Source organism: Lissotriton helveticus, chromosome 2_1 (genome assembly GCF_964261635.1).
Source record: "Lissotriton helveticus chromosome 2_1, aLisHel1.1, whole genome shotgun sequence".
NCBI classification, from domain to species: Eukaryota; Metazoa; Chordata; class Amphibia; order Caudata; family Salamandridae; genus Lissotriton; species Lissotriton helveticus.
The window spans coordinates 1,733,080,814-1,733,097,670 of NC_136059.1; the positions used below are offsets into that span (position 1 = coordinate 1,733,080,814).

Genomic DNA, 16,857 nt, shown 5'->3' on the forward strand with positions numbered 1-16,857 from the left:
TGCTCCCTACTGAATTTCAGGAAATTTTTGAAGACCCGGCTCTTTATTTTAACTGGTTAGTCCGCCCCAGCAATTTCTGCACTCTCTCTTTCAGCGCCAGGAAACTTATGGTGTCAGTGCGCTCTATAACTTTCACTTAAGATAAGTTAAGATAAGAATTAGGGATATACTGCAACCGGGGGATTGGCTAACAAGATGAGACCTAAAAGATGCGTATTTAACAATCCCTATTTGTAAAGATCACCAAAAATATCTCCGCTTCAGATGGGCAGGAAAGATGTGGGAGTTTGTATGTCAACCCTTCGATCTCTTTTTGGCCCCTTGGTGTTTCACCAAGTTCCTCTGGCCGGTGGCAGCTTACCTGATGAGAACGAGGTGTACGTTTGATTATTTATCTAGACAACATACTCATAATGGACCAAGTGAAATTGAGAGTGATAGATCACACTGCTTTGGCAATAAACCTTTTGGAGGATCTGGGTTTTGTGGTAAACAGACAGAAGTATTGTCTAATTCCACATCAGGTTACTCAATTCCTAGGTTTTATGATAGACACTGTGCAAGGTCAACTGAAGCTCCCAAGAGAATTATTAAAATGCATAAAAAAGGAACAAAGGAATATCCTAATTATGGGGAAAATATCTCTTTGAATGCTAGCAAGGGTAATAGGCTTGCTATCCTCTACGATTCAAGCCATTTTTCCTGGTCCTTCGAATTATCGGGCGCTCCAGCGTTAGAAGAGCAAACACCTAAGAGATGGCTTGAGTTATTGAGAGGAAGTAACCCTTTCTCAAGAAGCGAGGGAAGAAATAGACTGGTGGTTAAAATATATGGAAACATGGATTGGGAAAGCAATTTTTGGCTCTCTCCCAGATCTGGTAAAAGAATCAGATGCAAGCTTGTCAGGATGGGGAGCGAACTGTGGCTCAGTTTCAACTGGTGGTCTTTGGATGGAAGAAGAAAGGAGTTTACATATAAACTGTTTGGAACTTCTAGCAGGGTATTTTGCAATAAAAAGCTTTGTAAAGGACTCTGCAAGATGTTCGGTTCTCTTCAGAATGGACAATGTCTCAGCAGTAAGATATGTCAACAAGTTAGGAGGTCCGAAATCGAAAGATTTGGCGAAAGTATTTTGGGATTATTGTCTGAAACAGAATATTGTTGTTCAAGCGGAACACATTCCTGGCTTGAACAATGTGGAGGCAGATTGTTTTTCAAGGAATCAGAGGGACTCAAGCAATTGGTGTCTGAACAGTGAAATTTGGTCATGATGGTCATTTGGGGTCCATGCCAAGTAGATCTGTTTGCGGACAGACTCAACACCCAACTAGAGATTTTTTACAGTTGGCATCCAAACCAAAAATCTGCAGGAGTGGATGCATTCAGACAAGATTGGAGGGATCTGAAAGGATATGCCTTTTCTCCCTTTTCAATGATTACTTGAGAAGCTGGTTTGCAAATGAAAGGTTTCACTGGTTCTTGTGGCCCCCTTTTGGATGTCTAAAGTGTGGTGCCCTGTTTTGTTGGTAATGCTGGTAGAGTATCCAAGTGTACTACCGGTATTCCCAGAAAGTCTTCTAGGTCCTTCAGGAGAGCTGCACGATCTAGTTCTAGAAGGAGAATTGAGAATGGTGGCTTGGAAAATTTCAGGAATCTATGGGAAGTGCTGTGACTTTTTGAAGAGGCATTAAACCTCATCAAAGAATCTTGGGCACCAGAAACATGTAAAATGGATAGTTTGGCTTGGCAAAAATGGGGTTGGTGGTGTCTCGAAAGGAATTTTGATCCCATTTTGGTGGATATAGTTGAAATAGCAAACTATTTATCAGAATTGTTCGCAAGAGGTCTAGCTTATAGAACTGTCAATGTTCATCGTTCTGCTATTGCTGTTGGTCATGTTTCTGTAGGTCAAAATATACTCATTAAGAGGTTGTTGAGAATTATTAATATTTCAAAACTACAGATTTCTACATACAACTCTCTATGGGCCATTCCTAAAGTCCTGAAACTTATAGATAGTTTGGGTACAAACAATTCGCTATCTCTTAAATTACTTTCTTTCAAATTGACAACACTTCTATGTTTAGTCTCTTTTATAAGAGTTTCCGATGTCAAAGCTTTGGAAATCTCAAGCAGAGTCTTTTCTGCCGAGGGTATATGTTTTTATTTAAACAGCAGGACAAACTAACTCTCAAACAATTTTCTATCCTTATTTTGATGATTATGTGAATTTATGTGTTGTCAGATGCGTCAAAGAGTATGAGGGGAGAACAGTTCTATTGAGATCTAATGTCAAACCTCTAATTTCAGGAAACCTCACAAAGGTGTATCATCTACAACTCTGGCAAGATGGGTTAAAGAAATGATGAGAATGTCTGATGTTGATGTTAGTATGTTTGGTGCACACGCTGTTCGGGGTGCTTCTGCTTCTCAAGCCTTTATGCAAGGAGGTTCTTTGAATGACATTCTAAAATGTGCTGATTGGTCAAATGATATGGTTTTTCGCAAGTTTTATTTTAGACCTGTGAAAATGCTGCTTCATGTCTACTAAAAAGGCTTTAAACTTGCAATAGGATTAGCCTCCGGTCTTAACATAAAATGTAGATTTTCCCAAACCTCGATGGTCAGAAAATCAGGATTTTATTAAAGACGCAGAGGCTAATATTATTCCCACCCTAAACCCAATCCCTTGTTGATTTTCTCTTTGCTTATTTTGTAGATCATGCTCAACAATAAAAGAGAAGTTATTCTAAGTTTGATTTCCTTCTGTTGGATTTTGATGCAGAAGTGGATCTAGTCAATTGGGACTTTTCATGTTTATCTTAGTTTACCCCTTGGACGCGTGCGCGATTCGGCCATCAGACGGATGGAAAGGGTTCAAGAATGTTTATTTGATAAAAAAGAAGGAAGAGTCATGTATGTTCTGGCCTTTCATTGGGTTGGATTTTTTTGTTTTACAACATTCTAAGTTCTTTAAAGTGGCTGGGGTTCACTAAATAAATAAGATTGCAATAATATTAGCCTCTGTGTCTTTAATAAAATCCCGCTTTTCTGACCATCGAGGTTGGGGAAAATCTACATTGTAGCCTTATGGCCCGACGTAGCGGGCTATATCGGCAAATAAAGACCGCTGAACCGAAGGCAAGGGCCTTTAACAAAAGAGCTGGACTTAATTGCCAGTATAGCCCAGCTACAGAAGGCTATAAGGCTATTAGAACATTTCGCCAGTAGAATGTTGTAACAAATAAAATAAAGGCCTCACAGAGAAACAAGAAAAATATGAACTTTCTGTCCTACATCCCTACTTGCTCTTTATTCTAGAAATATCAGTTTGGTGGACTGGACACAACTGTGGGGGATAACTCTGTACAGAGCCTGTTAGTCTGTGTAAGCTTTGAAAGAACTTAGCTCAGTGAGGGCCTATGAAGGCCAGAATCAGTAATACAAAGATGGCGTAGGGCATGTCTCTTACACCCGCCATGTTTCTTACTTATTTTCAGCCCTTATGTGGCCAGTCTGGATTCCACCTCCCATGCCACACAGGAAGAAAGACAACAGGACAGTTGGAAAGCCACACTGGCAGGTATGAGCATAATCCCTGAACCAATCTCACCGAGGGAGAAAACAGAGGAATGAAAGAAGTTTTACTCATGCACTCACCCCGTCTATGCTCACTATGATGCTGTAACAGTTGTATCTTCTCTCTGTATAACTATTTGGACACAAGGGAATGGGAGTGTTTATATTCATGAGTGGTTTATATGTTTATATTACATTAGTGTTGAAATCTAATGCACAGTGAGTTTTAAGGTCAAGTCATTGAACACTTTGTATTGTTACAGACTAACCCACATTGGTAGTTTCTCCATTATTTAAAGTCATATTTCAAAGACAGAAATAAGTATACATTTGCCAGAAGAAAATGCCTTTTTACCTTATGCAGTGTGCAGCAGTCAGCACCCAGCAACCACCAATGTAAATTCCTCCACAGTTTACTGACTCTCCATCTTTAATTGCCACTTGCCATGGAAACTGATCCTGTAAAACAGAGAAGTCAAGGTTACATCAAAAAAGCAAGTCAAGACGTTTCCCACACTATTTTGTTGTATTAATTTCAATTAGTACAAACCATAGGACTCCGTCCATGTCCTATGGACTTTCCATGATGTGAAATAGGAAGATAAATCCCGATGTCACCCCTTGGGATAATTCCTCTCTGGAGTAATGAGCTGGATTTGTTTTGCCATACACTTTTTTTCTCATTTGGAGCTGCAAATCTCTTCTTCAGGACATTTTTGCCCTGCACAAATTCCTCGAGGTAAAACCTGGTTTATTGTGTGTCAAAGCATGGTTCTTCAACTGTTATCAATTTGCAGAGGTGTGAGTGTGCACCAGTGTACAGCAGTTATTAATGTGCTAAGCTATGCATGTTTGATAAAGTAAAGTTATTACATAGTGACTGTAATGGGCACCCAGGCGTTTCCCCGGTGGGCTGCCAGAGTGGGGGCTGGTTTTAGACCCCTGGGGAGCGGTTTTTGTTACCGGGGTCCTGTATTGCAGCTTAGTTGCAATATCAGCCCCCAACAACAAAAACAACACCAAGCTTTCTGCAGGCACTGAACATCCCCCCGTACCCCTCCCCCACCATGGGCCGGCAAAGGATCTTGCCAGGGCCGGTTTAGGTTTCCAGTCGAGCCCTGGTTCTACTAGCCCAACTGTATCAAAAGTGAAGTGTCTTGCATCCCTGTGGGTGGACGCTGTAATGTGTGGTCTAGGCCTGGTTGCAGACCACAGCAGTGGACCCGTCAATGTGAATTTTAGGACTGGTTACAACTGTGCCTTTGTATCAGAGCCTTCACTTCTGCAACGTTTCAGAGGGTACTTTCCATGAAATTAGGTGGTACTTAGGGATGCAACTGCTTCTTGGCATCCATTTAGTGGGTGGTAATGTTTCAGGGTGCAAGCATGAGATCAGTCATCAAAACAATTTCAGTTGGAAATTATGTTTAAGTTTGTTTTGTGTGTCCTCACTATTTAGGCTGAAAGTGGGTGTGTGCTTTTACTGTGTGGCAAAAGTTGTGTGCTTTCACACATCTTGCAGACCACAGTAGGTATTGGTGTTTCTCCAGTATTGGGGTGTCTTTCATAGATTCACATGCCTGAATCATTCCCAGTCCTTGGAGTGGGAGTCCCACGGTACATAAAAAAAAAGCAATAATATGCACATAATAACCAAAAAACCTTGATAATATACAACCACCAGGAAGTAAAGTAGCCCTAATCTACAAGAAAAACTTCCACACTCATGACTATCATAGTCATTATGTATAGTCCAAACTTCAGCCAATCAGGCGACAGCACCCACCAGAATGTTCTCCCCGGAGGCTCAGGCTCTCAGATTTTCTACTGCACGTCGTGTGAAGGGAGTCTCCCTGAGCTCTGCTCAGTACTTCACTCTTTTGACTGAATTTCACCTACCTTTTAGGGTGTCATCTTCTAAAAAATCTCTCTTCAGGCCTTGTGAATCTTGTGGGAAGCTCTGGCTGTTTTCAGAAGATCCCCACGAAAAATGCATCTACTGCCTTTATCCTGATCATGAGGTGAGAGATTGTAAGATCTGCAGGACCTTCCCTCAGAAGACCCTCAGAGACAGGGACGGACGCCTACTTCTGTGGCTACAGAAGATCAAGGATCAGGACAACCCCTTATCTGAGGTGGGAAGTGTGGCCTCTGGGTCGTCTTTATCCTCTAAGAAGAGGAGGGCTGAGGAAGATGTATCTTCTCCTGGGGCTAAGGTGTCGAGAAAAGCTCAACCCACTAAGGGTTCTAGCTTGCCTTCTTCTTCTTCCTTAAAAAAGGTTTCTCCACCTTCAAAATCTAAACCTGTTACGCTCCAGAGAAAGTCTGGAAAGGCATCAAAAAGACTTCCTGAAAAAGTTTTACCTCAGAAAATGGCTTCATCGTCGACGGCGTCGTCTACGGCTCCTCCGTCGACGATTATCATCGTCGACGCTACTTCAGCATCGACAGTCACCTTTTCGTCGCCGAGGCCTAAAATGATAATGTCATCAGCCTCTTCTCCGTCGACGCTGGTCTCTGTTGCAGTTAGACTCGTCGACGAAGGTAATGCCATCTATCGTCGATGCTTCATCGTCAGCGACGAAGGGTAAAAAGATCCCGTTGACGGGTGCATCGTCGACGAAGACCACCTCGACGGCGGCTACCTCGTCGATGAAAACGACCTCATCGACGAAGACTAACTTGCCGTCGACGGCCTCACAGTCGATGAAAACTACCTCGTCGTCGACGGCCACATCGTCGACGAAGATTGCCTCGTCGTCGAAGGCATCATCGACGAAAATTGCCTCGTCGTCGAAGACACCGTCGACGATTGCCCCGCCGATGAAGTCGACTCTCTCGTCGGCGGTCACTATCCTTACACCATCTCCATCGACGGCACCGTCGGTGAAACAACCATTGATGCCTCTTCTGTCATCATGTAAGGAATTACAAGTTTGGTCTGCCACACCGTCTCCAGTCTCCTTTGCCCCGCAGTCTACGACAGTTTCTTTGCTAGAAATACGTGGCTCTTCATTGGCAGCTCTCTCCCCACAGAAGTTACCTGAACAGCTGCTGGACTCTGAAGATGACGAGGAGCAATCAGATATGGATGACAGGTTCCGCACTACTACGAGTCCATCTGTGTTGCTCATTAAATATCAGGATGAGGATCAGGAAGAGGAGCAGTTCCTTGAACCTCTAGGTCAAGCACCTGCCACGGTGCCTACAGCACAAATGCCCTTGACTCTCCTCAACAACTTACAGTATATGTTAGACGACTACTATTGCCGGTTCCCTCCATCTGAATCGACAGAGTCGCTTCTATCGACGCCCATGCCTCAAGTCTCTGAATCTGCGTTCAGATCCCCAAGGCAGCCTTCTCCAGCACCAGTATCCTCATTACGATCTCCAGGGCCACCTTCTCCGGCACTATCTCACCATTCCCAGGAGGCCAACACCACAGATGATGACAGGGAAGAAGGAGAAGTTGATGACAAATCTGATCTATCGGAGTAGGATGAATATCAAATACAAACTCCAATACCATCTGCTCCAGCTGCTGCTGACTCTCCGCCTGTAGATATTGGGGGTTTCCATCTCATAATGGAAAGAGCTACAAAGAGGTTTCTAATTCCCATGGAGACGAAAAAGGACGACTGTTTCCTTTATGATTTTAAAGATCAGCCGTAAGTAAGTGCCATTCCCATCATAGACTTCATCTGGAACCAGAATTACTACAGACAAGTGGGTCCTAGATATAGTGGCAGAGGCCACACTTTGGAATTCATCAAAACCCCTCCAAACTTTCCTCCCAAGGGCCGACCTCCTGCTCATCTCAAGGAGTTGTTCTCCCAAATAAATTTGATGATTTGAAAAGGAGCAATCAAACAAGTCCCTCAATTGCAAAGAGGAAACAGATTCTACTCAAGATTTTTCCTCATACGCAAAAAGACAGGAGAATGGCGCCCCATCCTCGACTTACGCGCCCTCAACAAATACCTGGAAAAATTGTCCTTCCGGATGTTAACGCTTCAAGAAATCCTCCAGCTTCTTTTGATAGGAGATCACATGGCCACCTCGACCTTCAAGATGCATATTTTCATGTGCAGATCCTCCCCAGGCACAGAAAGTTCTTACGGTTCAGAGTGGCTGGCAGGGATTTTCAGTTCAGTCCTTCCCTTTGGACTACGTTCAGCACCTTGTGTGTTCACAAAGGTTTTAGCTCCGGTGGCCGCACACCTTCACTTGGAAGGCATTCGAATCTTCCCTTACTTGGACGACTGCCTTATCAAGGCAAATTCCTTTACAAGGGCAAACACGCACGTCCAAAGATGTCTTTCGCTGTTCCAGTCTCTCGGTCTCTCAATCAACTTCGACAAATCTCATCTGATTCCGTCACAAAGGAAAACCTTCTTGGGAGCCATGCTTGACACCCAACTCATTCAGGCTTTCGTCTCAAGAGAGAGACAACACAAGATCTGCAAATTAACTTGCCTGTTGCAAGAAAGAAAGTGCATTTCAGTTCGACTATTCAAATCTTTCCTGGGGATGATCTCATCCTGCATCCCTTTGATACCCAATTGCCGTCTCAGAATGAGGCCTTTACAAGAAGAGCTCAACCTCCAATGGTTGCAGGTTTCAGGGTCGTTTGACGACATCATTCTCATAACTCCTCGAATGCGAAGAGCATTGCTTTGGTGGGCTCGGATGAAGAACTTGCGAGAAGGATGTGCATTCCTATCAGAAGTACCAAATTTCACAATCACAATGGACGCTTCCCTCGAAGGATGGGGGGCACACCTTCAAGGAATGACAGTCAACGAAAAGTGGAATGTACAACAAAGGAAGTGGCACATCAACCTCCTAGAGTTGTGAGCCCATTTTCTTGGCTTTGAAGTCCTTTCGAACTGTCATACTAGGGACGTCAGTGCTGATTCGGACAGATAACACGACAAGTATGCACTACCTAAACAAACAGGGCGGTACAAAGTCGTCCCTTCTCTTCCAACAAGCCCAGGAGATCTGTGACTGGGCAATACGTCACAGGATCAATCTTTCAGCTGTCCATGTCCCAGGGATTTCCAATGTCCTAGCGGATTCTCTCAGCAGATCTGCAATATCCAATAATGAGTGGGAAATGCATCAACCAACATTGGATCGAGTTTTCCGGGAACGGGGCCCTCCCGATCTGGACCTGTTTGCAGCCAGCCAGAACCGCAAATGCCCATACTTCGCAAGCTGTCTTCCCCACAATGACTCGTGCGGGCATGTGCTTTCCATGACCTGGTCACAGATATATGCCTGCGCCTTTCCTCCGATTCCACTGATTCCCAGAATCATCTGCAAGATGAAGAAACAGCCTTGTCGCCTCATTCTCATTGCCTCCAGATGGCCTCGCCAATACTTATTCACCGAGCTTCTCCTCCTTTCGGAGTGTGATCCCATTCAGTTTCCACCAATACCGAACCTTCTGTCCATTCAAGAGGGTCAGATCTGTCACCCGGACCCAGTATCCTTGAAATTTGGAGCTTGGCTCCTCAACACCTTGAATTTGCACACTTAGAAATCCCTGCGGAATGTAAAGACGTTTTAGCCAATATTCGAGCACCTGCCACGATTAAGACATACAAACTCAAATGGAAAAGGTTTTGCACTTGGTGTCAATCTGTCAATTTGCATCCAATTCATGTCAAGCCAGAACAGATGATTTTACCGTTCTTTCTTCAATTGGCAAGGTCTGGGTTATCTCATTCCACGTTGAAAGTGTTTTTGGCAGCTATCTCAAGGTTCCGTCAGGATGGTTCTAACTCTCTCTACTCTACTTGAGGTATTCCGCAATTCTTTAAAGGACTATTTCGAATGTTTCCCCCTATTCGGCGTCCACCTCCATCTTGGCATTTAAATATGGTGTTCACACAACTCATGCGGCACCCCTGTGAACCTATTCATAAAGTGGTTTTAAAGTTCCATTCTTGGAAGGTATCTCTATTGTTGGCGCTGACATCAGCAAGGAGGGTCAGCGACATTCAGGCATTCACGATTAAGTCACCTTTTCCGCAGTTCACATCAAATTCAGTGGTGCTTCGTACTAATCCCAGCTTCATGCCTAAGGTTCCTACGGATTTTCACCTTAATGAACCGATAATTTTGAAGAAATTTTCTCCAAATCCTCAAACAGCTGCAGAAAGAGCTTTGCACTCCCTTGACATCAGGAGATGTCTCAAGTTCTATCTGCAACGAACTGCAAACATTTGGAAATCGGATCAAATATTTGTAGCATATGGAAGGTTACGTCAAGGTTACTCTGTATCCAAACAGACTAGAGCTCGTTGGATGTCCTGGGGGATTAGTCTGCGTCATCAGCAGGCGGGAAGACCTCTACACACCATGCCGAGAGCACATTCTACGAGAGTGATCTCCTCATCCACCGCTCTCTTTGCTGGTGTGCCTCTTCATCAGATCTGCAGAGCGGCAACCTGGTCCAGCAGACACACTTTTACCAAGCATTACTATTTGGACGCTGCAAGTGATGCAGATACGTCAGTGAGACGAGCTGTTCTCCACAATCTTTTTAAATAAGGTGAGCCGCTGTTCTCCCTCCTCCACTATGCTCTTTTTAGACGCTTATTGACATACTGTTTATATATCTTGAGCTTGTTTTGCATATGCTAAGCACAAATGCATTCATGAACGATTATGATATTCATACTTCATTGCAATATATATGTATTTATAAATGTGTATATATATATATATATATATATATATATATATATATATATATATATATATATATGTAGGCTCGCGTGTCAAAGAACACATGTCTCACTCGCGGGGCTTCTTTAACAGGGCTTTATTCCTTCCACAAAAAAGCTTGGATAGCTTGACAAGCGGGGAGAGTTCATTTCAAAATCTGTATCGTCCAATAACCCTGACGCGTTTCGAAGGCGACTGCCTTCTTCCTCAGAGGGTGACGAAGTAATTAACAGGTGGGCAGCAGGACAGGCCTATTATATAATGATGGCACGCCCCTGGATGGGCTGTGCTAATGCAGCAGTGCCTCATGGTCCTAGTAGTCCTGCCAGTAATTTTTGTCGCATATTGCGTCAATCTCCCCCTTTGTCAACTGTGGAGGCAAAGTCTCGTGCGGAAGCCCCTCGCCTGCCAGGCGGCGTCTCGTTTGAAGAGCTGGAAATCGGTATATACCGTGAAACCAACGAGCTGTATGTTCGTCCTTTCAGGGCTCCTCCCTCGACGATGCCTGGCGGTGCTTGGCGTGATGCAGTTACCCTGCGGCGCTCCTTTCCCTACCAAGGCGCTAGCACTCTTCAAGGCGGGTGCGGCTGGGAAGGTGATGGGACCGTCCATAAATGTAGGCTCGCGTGTCAAAGAACACATGTCTCACTTGCGGGGCTTCTTTAACAGGGCTTTATTCCTTCCACAAAAAAGCTTGGATAGCTTGACAAGCGGGGAGAGTTCATTTCAAAATCTGTATCGTCCAATAACCCTGACGCGTTTCGAAGGTGGCTGCCTTCTTCCTCAGAGGGAGACGAAGTAATTAACAGGTGGGCAGCAGGACAGGCCTATTATATAATGATGGCACGCCCCTGGATGGGCTGTGCTAATGCAGCAGTGCCTCATGGTCCTAGTAGTCCTGCCAGTAATTTTTGTCGCATATTGCCTCAAATATATATCTCCTCCAATCCCGCCCAAGTAAGAAACGAGTCCGACACATGCCAAGGTTGCCCAACTCTAGTTTAATACCACCAGGATACAGCACTACGTTCACGCGAAGTCCACACTTTCACAGCCCCAGGCAGACGCGTTTCGGCGGTAACCTTCCTCATTGCCGGGTGCCTGCTGTGTGTTTCAGAGATGGCAGTCTTTCGCGGGGCTTTTCAAAGTAAGTCCTACCCACGAATCTCATTGGCTGAATCTAATAGCCATAGAAAGCGGACAGGGGAGGTGTCATCCGGCAAGTGCTTCGCCGCTTTCTTCTTCTGGGATTCTTGGGTGCCGTTTTTTTCTTCTCTTAATCCCGCTGTTTGGAAGATGCCAGACCAGAGTTCGATTCTGGGTACAGTGACCCGCATTGGCACATAATAATGCTCTCCAATCCGCCACTCCCATAAATTCGCGGGTCACCATGGCGGAATACAACAGTGCCGGGCAACCTCATCAGCAGAACATCTGCTCCCTCTCCCCGATACCTATACCACAGTCCAGGTCGGGGGGGCGCCACGTTGTGCAGTTCATGCACTGTAGTCCAACATAGTTTGCCGGCGTACGTGGAGCACCAGAACGAGGGGCGTGCCGGAAAAGCGGAGCCGACCTCCGCATTTCAATCTCCTCCAATCCCGCCCAAGTAAGAAACGGGTCCGACACATGCCAAGGGTGCCCAACTCTAGTTTAATGCCACCAGGATACAGCACTACGTTCACGCGAAGTCCACACTTTCACAGCCCCAGGCAGACGCGTTTCGGCGGTTACCTTCCTCATTGCCGGGTGCCTGCTGTGTGTTTCAGAGATGGCAGTCTTTCGCAGGGCTTTTCAAAGTAAGTCCTACCCACGAATCTCATTGGCTGAATCTAATAGCCATGGAAAGCGGACAGGGGAGGTGTCATCCGGCAAGTGCTTCGCCGCTTTCTTCTTCTGGGATTCTTGGGTGCAGTTTTTTTCTTCTCTTAATCCCGCTGTTTGGAAGATGCCAGACCAGAGTTCGATTCTGGGTACAGTGACCCGCATTGGCATATAATAATGCTCTCCAATCCGCCACTCCCATAAATTCGCGGGTCACCATGGCTGAATCCAACAGTGCCGGGCAACCTCATCAGCAGAACATCTGCTCCCTCTCCCTGATACCTATACCACAGTCCAGGTCGGGGGGCGCCACGTTGTGCAGTTCATGCACTGTAGTCCAACAAAGTTTGCCGGCGTAGGTGGAGCACCAGAACGAGGGGCGTGCCGGAAAAGCGGAGCCGACCTCCGCATTTCAATCTCCTCCAATCCCGCCCAAGTAAGAAACGGGTCCGACACATGCCAAGGTTGCCCAACTCTAGTTTAATGCCACTAGGATACAGCACTACGTTCACCCGAAGTCCACACTTTCACAGCCCCAGGCAGACGCGTTTCGGCGGTTACCTTCCTCATTGCCGGGTACCTGCTGTGTGTTTCAGAGATGGCAGTCTTTCGCGGGCTTTTCAAAGTAAGTCCTACCCACGAATCTCATTGGCTGAATCTAATAGCCATAGAAAGCGGACAGGGGAGGTGTCATCCGGCAAGTGCTTCGCCGCTTTCTTCTTCTGGGATTCTTGGGTGCCGTTTTTTTCTTCTCTTAATCCCGCTGTTTGGAAGATGCCAGACCGGAGTTCGATTCTGGGTACAGTGACCCGCATTGGCACTTAATAATGCTCTCCAATCCGCCACTCCCATAAATTTGCGGGTCACCATGGCGGAATCCAACAGTGCCGGGCAACCTCATCAGCAGAACATCTGCTCCCTCTCCCTGATACCTATACCACAGTCCAGGTCGGGGGGGCGCCACGTTGTGCAGTTCATGCACTGTAGTACAACAAAGTTTGCCGGCGTACGTGGAGCACCAGAACGAGGGGCGTGCCGGAAAAGTGGAGCCGACCTCCGCATTTCAATCTCCTCCAATCGAGCCCAAGTAAGAAACGGGTCCGACACATGCCAAGGTTGCCCAACTCTAGTTTAATGCCACCAGATTACAGCACTACGTTCACGCGAAGTCCACACTTTCACAGCCCCAGGCAGACGCGTTTCGGCGGTTGCCTTCCTCAGTGCCGGGTGCCTGCTGTGTGTTTCAGAGATATATATATACACACACATAGTACAAGGAGCGTCTTACGAGCATGATGTTCTGTACTGCTGTCTACTCTGATTCAGTCATGTGAATCTATGAAAGACACCCCAATACTGGAGAAGAAAAATAGTTACTTACCTTTAATCTGTTGTTCTCCAGTATTGGTTTCTTTCATAGATTCACATGCAACCCGCCCACCTCCCCTCAGAGGCTGGTTTAGGCTATCATGTTTGGTTCACTCCTGTGCGAGAAAATCTGAGAGCCTGAGCCTCTGGCGAGAACATTCTGGTGGGTGCAGCCGCCTGATTGGCTGCAGTTTGGCCTATACATAATGACTATGATAGTCATGAGTGTAAAAGTTTTTCTTATAGCTTAGGGCTACTTTACTTCCTGGTTATATATTACCAAGGTTTTTTTGATATTATGTGCATATTATTGCTTTTTTTTATGTGCCGTGGGACTCCCACTCCGACGACGAGGAATGTTTTAGGCATGTGAATCTATGAAAGACACCAATACTGGAGAACCACAGATTACAGGTAAGTAACTATTGTTCATTTTTTCTATGATCCATTTGCTGTATGTGTTAGATGTTGCTGTCCTGTCAAGTTGATTTAGTCCTAAAGAGGCTTATATTTGTTTTTTCTGTAGCACGAATTTGTAGGTTTGTTGGTTAGTCTTGAGTTTTCAGGGTCCAGTTGTAGACGTTTGATTATGTGCCTTACATAGCTGGAGCACGATTTTGTAAAGGTTTTTGTAAAGGAAGGGAATAGGCAAGATGCTATGCTCCCTGGTCATGATGGGAGTGCCACAGGGCTCTATTTTGATCCTGACCCTCTTTAATCTTTACATGACGCCGCTGGCCAAGGTGATCAGATCTTATGGTTTCGATGTCATATCTTACGCAGATAACACACAGATTCTGGTCACTCTTGGCCCAGACCCTGTAGAAACTAAGCAGCGCTTTAAAAAATGCATGTCCCATATTGACAGATGGATGTGTTCCACCCATCTGTAACTGAATGGAGCCAACTCGGAGATTATGCTCTTTGGTGAGGCTCTGGAGCACTGGACCAATGATTGGTGGCCTGCTGACCTCGGCCTCTGCCCAACTCCCAAACAAACTGTACGAAATTTGGGTTTTTATATGGACAATCAATTGTCCATGAAAAATCAAACCAACCATATCATTGGTACATGTTTTGGAGTATTGCGTAATCTACGGAAGGTCTTTAAATGGATCCCTGTTGAGGCTAGGAAACCACTTGTACAGGGACTTATAATAAACCGGATGGACTACAGAAATGCCTTGCTGTTCTCAATTAATGAATGTCATTTTAACAGACTTCAAATTCTGCAGAACACCGCAGCCAGGCTGGTCCTAAATCTTCCTCCCAGATCTCCTTCCGCTCCCTGTCTAAAATCCTTACATTGGCTCCCCATCAGAAAGCGTACTTTATTTAAGATCCTCTGTCTAATACACAAACATATGTATGGCAAAGGTCTAGGATACTGGTCCAAAAATTATGTTGGTACCAGCCTCGGAGGAGATTAAGATCCAGCAACCAGTTACTGCTTACTCCTCTCAGAATTCGTACTGCCAGGAAAGGAGGGAGATCCTTTTCCTTTCTTGCCCCGGCATCCTGGAACAAAATCCCTGTAAATTTGCGTACCATCTCCAATCACAACTGCTTTTGCAAGAAGCTGAAGACATGGCTATTTGACAGCTAGCCAAACATTTCCATCAGAGCCGCCCAGCAAGCGCCATGAGACTTTCGAGTGATGTGTGCGCTGTATAAATGCCCCTGATTTGATTTGATAAAGTAAAGGAACATGCCCCATGCTGCGCATCCTATGACTGATTGAATCATGACATATAACGCAATGCTGATATGTATAATATTTGATGCATAGAACAGAGCAGGGAGAGTTGTATTTGGATAAATGGGTGGAGGATACAGAGCTGGCAAGATGTTTTTTACTTCTGTTGCATCATATAACATATTGTTAATATGAAATCGATGCATACATCGATGAAAATGAAATCTTGTCCTTATTAACAGAATCAACCATTGTGAACTCCACATCAACCTCAACTCGCACATACGTAGTGAAGCAGGACCTGAGACCAAGGATTGCTGATTGATATGTCACTGGTGGAAACGTGCGTAGCTGGCAGACAAACGCTTAGGTAGAAAACTCTTGACCAATCCCACGGATAGGCTCAGTAACATTACAAGCGTCAAGGAAGATTAAGGAGTAGGTGCGAGCTCCTAAAACAACATAAAAAGTCAGATGCTACATGAGTTAGGTAAACATATCCAATCAGGACCTAGCACACAGAGAGTCACATGCTCCCCATGCCGGACATCTAAACAGGTTATCCACTGGTCACATTGTGTCCACGTGAGGTAGAGTCCCACCTGTAGTAACTGTAAGACAATTAACTTACGACTCCAAAGGCAGCAACCAACATTCCTCACCATATATGGTACGCCGAAAACTTTTATAACCCATTATGTTTTGTATAAAAGAAAAAAGTTTTATGTCACGCTTGCACACTAAATTGACCTGTGTTCAATCTGTTGTTGCGTGCTCTAGGGTGTACTCTCCGTCATGGAGTACTGGTATATGAAGGAATAGCGTGACCCTTGATTGGGTGACGTCCCCTAGTTACAGCTAAATCCCAGTGAAAGGGTTGTAAAGTTCTTCACTGTTTGGAAATGCGAATCTTCTAAAACAAATCCAAAACTTTCATGTTCCAAAATTCTTTATTCTTTATCATAGTGTTATTTTCATGTCTTCAAATCGGTTCAAAAACAAATCAATGGCATCCGGCCTTATACCCAATATTAATTCTCCAATGCATTTCGGCTAATGAATAGCCTTCATCAGGGACTGGGTTTCGTGGAGCCAAGAGTTCAAACGTTCATAACCGCCGGTTGGTGAGAACGCTGTTCTCCCCAGCGTTCTCCCCAACCGGCGGTTATGAACGTTCGGAACTCTTGGCTCCACGAAACCCAGTCCCTGATGAAGGCTATTCATTAGCCGAAATGCATTGGAGAATTAATATTGGGTATAAGGCCGGATGCCATTGATTTGTTTTTGAACCGATTTGAAGACATGAAAATAACACTATGTTAAAGAATAAAGAATTTTGGAACATGAAAGTTTTGGATTTGTTTTAGAAGACTTGTATAAAAGAAAGACATCGTGCTGCTCCTGCTGGTGGCATCCTTACTTTATAGGGCCCTGATTACGAGTGGAGCTGTATACCCGGGCAGGATAAAGCTTCACTCAGTTATAAGTGGCTAATGTTTAAGCACTCAGATTTCATGGATGAGGGAAGAACAGAAGTTATTTTACTGGCATGTAATACTCCCCCTTGCCAGGTAACATTCTCCCCTTTTCTCAGCCATCCTCTCCTTGACCTTCACCAACTCACTCACTTCTGCCAGATCTCAGAACATGTG

At 45.0% G+C, this 16,857-nt stretch overlaps 1 protein-coding gene across 3 annotated transcripts in view; it reads right to left on the reverse strand.

Annotated features, from left to right (window-relative positions):
• The window catches only part of CFI (complement factor I), a 365,757-nt gene that overhangs the window by 74,989 nt on the left and 273,911 nt on the right, over nt 1–16,857 (reverse strand). For all 3 annotated transcript variants that reach the window (XM_078676680.1, XM_078676681.1, XM_078676679.1), the window contains one exon: nt 3,935–4,038. In XM_078676680.1, coding sequence (XP_078532806.1) covers nt 3,935–4,038 — 104 coding nt within the window. The remainder of the gene's footprint in view (nt 1–3,934; nt 4,039–16,857) is intronic.